At 53.1% G+C, this 7,727-nt stretch overlaps 1 protein-coding gene across 1 annotated transcript; it reads left to right on the forward strand.

Moving 5' to 3' along the window:
- Positions 1-721: 721 nt before the first annotated feature.
- LRRC55 (leucine rich repeat containing 55) lies at positions 722-5,843 on the forward strand. Its single transcript, XM_061203341.1, has 2 exons — positions 722-1,591; positions 5,553-5,843. The coding sequence occupies exons 1-2, from the start codon at positions 871-873 to the stop codon at positions 5,786-5,788; spliced, it is 957 nt and encodes a 318-aa protein (XP_061059324.1). The 5' UTR covers positions 722-870; the 3' UTR covers positions 5,789-5,843.
- The last annotated feature ends 1,884 nt before the right edge of the window (positions 5,844-7,727 follow it).

Below are 7,727 nucleotides of genomic sequence, written 5' to 3' on the forward strand. Positions count from 1 at the left end.
GAAGGTGGCCAGGGGAGGCAGCAAGTAACCTAGGAGGACAGCAGGGAGGAGAGGGCACTGGTTCGCTCTGCCTGAGTGCTTTCCTTGTTGACAGAGGGAATTCGGCTTCCGCCCCCTGAACACGGAGCCCGGCTTGGGAAATGCATCCCCTGAGCTCTCCTGGCTGACCCTCATCCTGCACCTCCGGGACACATGGCTCTTTCCAGCCGCAGTGGCCAACAGTGGGGCTCCTCCCTTCCCTGGGGATTTCAGTAGACACTGAGGCTGAGTACTGAGGCTTTCAGAGGCCCATGGAGACCCCCTCCCCTCCGGGTTCCCTTCCCAAAACGCCTACTCCAGGACCCTCTTGGACTCGAGCCCACCGGGCCACCAGTAGAAATGGCCTCTGAGACCTTGAATGCAGGAGATTCAAAAGCAGCCCTGGCCTCCTAATGGGTCCCAGACTTGGGACAGGGCTTAGGGGTTTTCAGACGTGCCAGGACCTTTAAAAGGCACCTTTCCTGTCCTCCACTCCCCCTCCCACCGCTCAGACATAGTCCAGAGAGGAGCACCCAGCAGTCATGGGTGAGAGGGACATGAAAGACCTGCAGGGACCCTTCCCCGACCTGCTGGCAGCTGGTCCAGCCCCATCCTTGTGTCATTCCTTTCTCAAGCTTTGATCATCTTTTCAGACCCTGGGGGACCTCAGCTGGGTGTATGGCCCCCTAGGCTCCAAAGGGGACTTCCCGTGGAGCTCACACAGGGAGCCCTCTGGTGCTTAGAGGCTCCTGGGAAAGGCTGGAGCCATGGTACCACGTGCTGCCAAGCCCCACCTGCCAGAGCTCTGGCCCCTGATGCAGCTGCCTTTCTGAGCCACTGACTCTTGATTCCATGGACACAGCCCCAGCCCCGATGGGCTCCCTTCAGCACCGCTCTTGCCAGCAGCCTAAGATGGGTGACACCTGGTCCCAGCTGCCCTGGCCTGGGCCCCCCCGCCCAGCCGTGCTGCTGGTCTCCCTCATCTTGGCCGCAGGGGTGATGCCCTCGGATGCCGGCACCAGCTGCCCGGTCCTTTGCACGTGCCATAACCAGGTGGTGGATTGCAGCAGCCAGCGGCTCTTCTCCGTGCCCCCGGACCTGCCCATGGACGCTCGCAACCTCAGCCTGGCCCACAACCGCATCGCCGCCGTGCCGCCCGGCTACCTCGCGTGCTACATGGAGCTCCGGGTGCTGGATTTGCGAAACAACTCCTTGGTCGAACTGCCCGCGGGCCTCTTCCTGCACGCCAAGCGCCTGGCACACCTGGACCTGAGCTACAACAACCTCAGCCACGTGCCGGCCGACATGTTCCAGGCCGCCCACGGCCTCGTGCACATCGACCTGAGCCACAACCCGGGGCTGCGGAGGGTGCACCCGCGGGCCTTCCAGGGCCTGGCGCAGCTCCGGGACCTGGACCTCAGCTACGGGGGCCTGGCCTTCCTCAGCCTCGAGGCTCTCGAGGGCCTGCCGGGGCTGGTGACCCTGCAGATCGGCGGCAACCCCTGGGTGTGCGGCTGCACCATGGAGCCCCTGCTGAAGTGGCTGCGGAACCGCATCCAGCGCTGCACGGCAGGTAAGGGAGGGAGCCCGGCCCGGCGGACAGCAGAGGCTCCCTGGGAGAGGGAGGGACTTAGAGACCCTGTGCGCCTGCTGAGGGCCGGACCCGGGCTCGCCTCCTCGTGCACGGGTCTTGCACTGCCCAAGTCTTTGCCGAGTCCTTGCTGTGCGTGCCCGGCATTAATGAAAGAGATGCCACCCTCGCCCCTGTGGCCCTACCTAATGAGGCAGACAGAGAGCAAACAAGTAAGACCAGCTCATTAATAATAGACAGTGTTTCTTGAGCGTGCACCATGACCTTCCAACTTGGCAGGTGTTATCTCATTGGACCCCACTCTTATTATCCCCATTTTACAGGTGAAGACACTGAGGTTTAGAACAATGAAAAGACTTGGCCGGAGTCACTCATTTAGAAAGTGGCAGAGCTGTGGATAAAACCCAGGTTTACTCTACCAGATTGCTTTTTAAGTGTGCTAAGTACTAGAAGAAATAGAAATGGCTCACCCCATTTATTTTAGTACTTACTATCTGCCAGGCCCTATTCTAAATACGTTACATGTTTTAGCTCATCTCATCCTCACAAGAACCCTAGTGAGACACCACACACACACACATACACACACACACATACACACACACACACACATACACACACAGAGGAGGAAACCAAGGCACAGAGAGGCTCAGTAACTTGCCCAACGTCCTACAGCCGTTAAGGGTTGGAGTCAGGATTCAAACCCTGGCAGCCTGGCTGCCCTCTGGCTGTATCCTGATGAGTCAGGTTCTAGGCCAACAGGAGCAGGCAGGACCTGAGTTCTGGGCTGGCCAAAGGGCCTTGGCAGAACTCTGCAAGGTTTGGGCATGGAGTGTAGAGCTGAGAAGAGAAACTCTTATGTGGCTATTTAACGAGCCAGCCTCTACTGGGAGTGGACTGGGGACTGAGGGAGCCTGACTCCCACAGGCTCAATGAGCCCGCAGGCAGGCAGTGTGGAGCTGTGGTCCCCAGTCACCAGCCCTCCTGGGTGGCAGCTCCAAACCTCTGCAGTAGGACTAGCTGGGGGGCACCACCCAGGGGCTTTCCCAGAGCCTGAGCTCAGAGCGAGTTCAGAAGCAGCGGTGCTGAATGAGGTGGGAGGGAGAGGAGGACTGAGTGGGGAGCCCAGGATCAAAATAGTTTGCGGGGGGCTGTGGGTCACGATGCCAGCGTTCCCACAGAACTGCAGGAGGAAGTTCTCTGGGACCAAAATAGCTGGGGACTGAGATGGGCGGAGGGGAGGGCGCACGGGGCGGGGAGGCTGGCTGCCTGGAGCGATCTCCCCACTAGCCTAACCTCTGCAGGCTGCACCTCCTGCCCTCTCTCTTGTGCACTAGGGACAGAAAGGGCCCGCAGGCTTCCTCCACACACACGGGCTGCTCCTCTTCTGGGATCTCGGAGCTCCCTGCTGCCCTTCGGAAGAAGCACAGGCTCCCGGTGAGCAGGAGAGGGGTCCAAGATCCCATCAGTGAAGTCTCATGTCCGTACAGGTGAGGGACCCAAGTTCCAGAGAGGGAAAGTGACTGGCCACAGGCCACAGCTAGAGATGCAGCTTCCCTGTTCCTCCACGAACACACTTTGCACCATGACACACTCTCCAGGATATTTCGTCTTGGGGGCAAAGAACTTGCCAGTCTAGGTAGGATGAGGTGACCCTCTTCCCTTTGTCTTTTTCTGCTTCTTCCTCCCTTTTTCTTCATGGGATTCCCATTACTATCCCTATCTTTTGGACAAATCCCAACACAGAGGAACGTAGGGAGACCTTGGGATATAAATCAACTTCAAGACTGGTCCCTTGACTTACCAGAGGGCTTCGTCAGCCCCCGGGCTCCCATCCTGCCCTCCTGCAGGCTCTGTCAATTGCCCTCAGGGTCCCCACATCCCCCAGCCTCGCGATGCATCACCACCACCCCATTCATTCACTCAATAGACTTTGGGATTCAGCATCTTCTGGTTCTGGATGTTCAACTCCAGGTGCCATCTTGTCCTGGCTGGGGTCTGGGGTACTATGCGTACAGCCTACAGAGAGCCTTCAGCCTGGGGTTTGGGGAAGGTTGCATCCTCCCTCTGAACCTGAGTCTCCATTTCTAAGGAGAATCATGCTCATCCATTTCTCAAAAGAGTCAATCCAAGTCCATCATTTTATTCTCTTCCCTCAAAGAAAGACTGCAGAATGAATAAACACCATTTATGCACCACATAATTTAAAAAGCTCCTTCACATTGACTTTCTTAGACAATTGAGACTAAATTATCCCCTTCTTACATTTCCCATTTCTTCATAAGAGCCAGAAAAGCAAGAAAGACTTGCCCAAGGAAAGAGTTGGATTAATATTTATCCACTGAACGAAGGAGTGGCTGCCTGCTGGAAAGCCAGTGCCTGGCACTGCGAGGCAGAACTGCTATTTGCCTGCCGCTCTCCCTTCCAAGGCAGAGAAAGATGCAGCCACTGACAACCACCATGCATTTGTACCAGTGACCCTGGAAGGATGAGCTGGGGCCATCAGTGATGGAAAGAACAGCAATCCCACTGAAGGAGAAGCCCCTCCTATAGAAGTCTGTGTGCAGAATATGACCCCACTGACCTGTCCAGAAAGACCAACCTAGGATGACAATAAAAACATGCACCTATGTAGTACTTACTGTGTACCAAGAATATATCATTTATGTATGTTAATTCATAGAATCCTCACTACAATCCTATGACATAGTTACTTTTATTATCCTCATTTTATAGATAAAGAAACCACAACACAGAGGTGTTAAATAACTTAGGCATAATCATACAGCTAGGGAGGGATAGAGAGGGGATTTGAACCCAGGCCAGTAGCTCCAGATCCCATACTCTTAACCCTACACTCTGTGTATCTGGAAAAGCCATATGGGGTAGTAGAAAGACCCAATGCTTTGGCGTTGGACAGAGTCATTCATTCACATGTTCAGTTAACAAAGGTTAATTGAGCATTTAATGGACAGGCCTCTGTTCTAATGCTAAGGATACTACAGGAAGAACTTATATTCAAAAGGAGAAAACAGATAATAAACAAACTGTGAGACAGTGATAAATACAATGGGGAAAAAAATAAGCAAAGTAGGTAAGAGAGAGAAGGCCCAGAGAAAGGTGAAGTGGGCTTGCTATTTTATATAGAATCCTAAAGGAAAGCCTCACTGAGAAGTTGATATTCGAGCAAAGTCCCAGAGGAGGTGAGGGCCTGAGCTGTGCGGAGATCCAGGGGAGAAGCACCCTCACGAGGGGACAAATGCAAAGGCTCCCCCTCCCCACGCTGAAAGGGGACGTGCTCGGGGTGATGGAAGAATGACCAGGTGTGTGTGGATGGAGCAGAGTAAACCAGGAAGAGAGTGGAAGGGATGGGGAGGTTCTTCTGGGAAGGAGAAGAAGCCAGGGGAAGGTTTCAAGCAGAGAGTGACATGGCAGGACTTCAGGTTTAAAAGGATCACTGAGCCAGCTGTGTCGAGGTGGTTTAAGGGCAGAAGCCTAGAAACCAGTTGGGAGGCTATTGTAAGAGATTACGATGATGATAAAATCCCGCAGAAGTCCCAGATCTGCCGTTAGCAGGGGCTACGGGACTTTAGGCAAGTTACTAAAGTCTCTGAGCAGTGATCTCCACCTCTATAAAAACAGATATAAGGCTCAAGAGGGAGGGGATAAGAGGACATATGTATGTATATGGCTGATTCGCTTTGTTGTGCAACAGAAACTAACACACTATTGTGAAGCGATTATACTCCAATAAAGATCTATTAAAAAAATTAAAAAAAAAATACTTGCCTTGAGGGTTGTTGAGGGCACTAAAGAAGGTGAGTGAAACTTTTGGCACATGGAAGCAACTTCATAGAAACCCAGTTTCTCCTGGGAGGGGCGGGGGCTCGCTCTTCCCGCTCTCCCCTCAGCCACCTCGCCCTCCCTGGCTTCTGTGTTGCAGATTCTCAGCTGGCTGAGTGCCGGGGCCCCCCAGAAGTCGAGGGCGCCCCACTCTTCTCCCTGACCGAGGAGAGCTTCAAGGCCTGCCACTTGACCCTGACCCTGGATGATTACCTCTTCATCGCCTTCGTGGGTTTCGTGGTCTCCATCGCATCCGTGGCCACCAACTTCCTCCTGGGCATCACGGCCAACTGCTGCCACCGCTGGAGCAAGGCCAGCGAAGAGGAGGAGATTTGACCCGGGTACCTGGTGTCCCTCCACGCCGCCCACCATCACTGCCGCTGACCACTGGGCACCCTCCCTGGCTGCCCACTCTGGCTCTGCCCTGGCCAGAGTGGGCAGCCAGGTCATGGCTCAAGCAAGGTCAGGAAACTACCTTTGTGTGAGCTTCTACGGTGGGCCAGACACTGTGCTAGGAACTGGGACCGACCTAGACCTTGCCCCTCAAGGCACTTACCTCTGATAGAGGAGAGAGAATCGAAAACTCTTCCCTTTAAGACCTTTAATCAGCACACTGAGTCCATAGTTATGGAAGCCCAGAGGAGGGGTCATCAACTGTGTCTAGAAAAGTCCAAGAGAATTACAAGAATGGAGGTGATTTTTGATGACCCAGGTGAACTGGGTCATCAAAAAATTGTCTGCATTGTCCATAGACAAAGAAGGGCAGACATAAGCCAATGACAGAGGCCAGAGTATGCATGGTGTGTTGAGAACAGTGAACAATCCCTGTGACTTCAATGTACAGAGCGGAAGTGGCACAGGACCAAAACTTTCCCCCTGACACCCAATCTGTCAGCTCTCGGCGTTGCCCATCACTGCCTCTGAGGGCGAGAACACCTCCATGCCAGCTCCCTGAACCTCCTCCTACCAGCAGCTGCCAGGTGAGGCCGCTTCCTGTTGACTGCCCTCCCCCCATCCTATGTGGCCAATTGTAGCATGCTGGCGAGGTCCAGGTAGCAAACTGAGGATGGACACCTTCAGTGCTCTTTCTCCTACCCCTGTCTCCTGCCTCTCACTCAAGCGTGGGCTTCAGAAGAGGGAAGCAGGAGTCCTGGCACCCTGGGACTCCTAATCTTGTGATTGTTCTTGCCGCGGTGCTCATGCCAAGGGATCTCGCCAGGGCAGTGCACCGTGGGCTGCAGCCCTGTAGCATGATACCCAGGACTGAAGGAGGAGAAGGCCACCACAGTCGTAACCATCAGAGGATTTGCTCCTCCTTCTAAGCAACTCACCCACTTCAGCACAAGGGTGAGAGAGCTGTTAATTACCCAGCACTTGCTGGTGTCAGGCACTGTGATAAGCTCTCTCCAGAGACAATTCCCTTTAATGCACACAACAATCTCTTGAGGTGAGCATTGTTGTCCCCATTTTACAGATGAAGAAATTAAGGCTCAGAGAGGTTAAGTCACATGCTACTTAACGAGCAAAATAAAATCTGTGCTCTTCCTACTACCCCATTCAAGTTGGGGAACATCACAATTCCCTCTAAAGTTATCTAAGTTCAAATTCCAACTTGATGAAGCTCCCAAAAAGGACCAGGCACTCTCCTGGGCACTTTTAAATCTGTTGAGTCATTTATTTCAATTCTCCCAGCAACACTGCCTAGCGAGTTTTATGATTCCCATTTTACAGATGAATTAATTGTAGAGAGCTGAGTATCTTACCCAACATTATCTGGATAAACTCTAGAAGGAAGGTGATAGGCAGCTGCATTCAGGGAACCATGTCTAAGCCGTCAAAAATCAAGTAATTTCATGTGCAAAGCACAATTATCATCATCATCATCGTCGTCGTCATCATCGTCTTCATCTTCACTGTCAGTTTCGTCATCTTCATCATTATCTTCCCTGTATTTGTTCAGCGCTGGACAGTTTGTGAAGTACTTTGGCGTCATTCTCCTTGACTTTTCACGACCCTGTGTGGGAGACAAGCCCAACGTCATTACTTCTATTTTACAGATGGAGCAATAGAGATTCAAGACTGGGTGTGACTTGCTTACACAGCAGGGTTGCGACTCAACTCCATCTCATTTCTCTTTCCAGTGCTTTCCCAGGTGCTTGAGGAAGAAAATGCCTGGGAGGGCTGGGTAGCGAGTCCCTAGGATTCACTCACAGCCATGAAGGTCCTAGTAGATCAGCTAAATAAAGGGCAGTAAAATCAGGTGCCCTGCAGATTT

The sequence above is a fragment of the Eubalaena glacialis genome, chromosome 10, assembly GCF_028564815.1.
Source record: "Eubalaena glacialis isolate mEubGla1 chromosome 10, mEubGla1.1.hap2.+ XY, whole genome shotgun sequence".
Classification (NCBI taxonomy): Eukaryota; Metazoa; Chordata; class Mammalia; order Artiodactyla; family Balaenidae; genus Eubalaena; species Eubalaena glacialis.

Coding starts and splice junctions, on each gene's coding strand:
- LRRC55 (XM_061203341.1), top strand. CDS start 871: ATGGACACAGCCCCAGCCCCGATGGGCTCCCTTCAGCACCGCTCTTGC. Junction 1,592..5,552: donor CATCCAGCGCTGCACGGCAG/GTAAGGGAGGGA, acceptor TCTGTGTTGCAG/ATTCTCAGCTGGCTGAGTGC.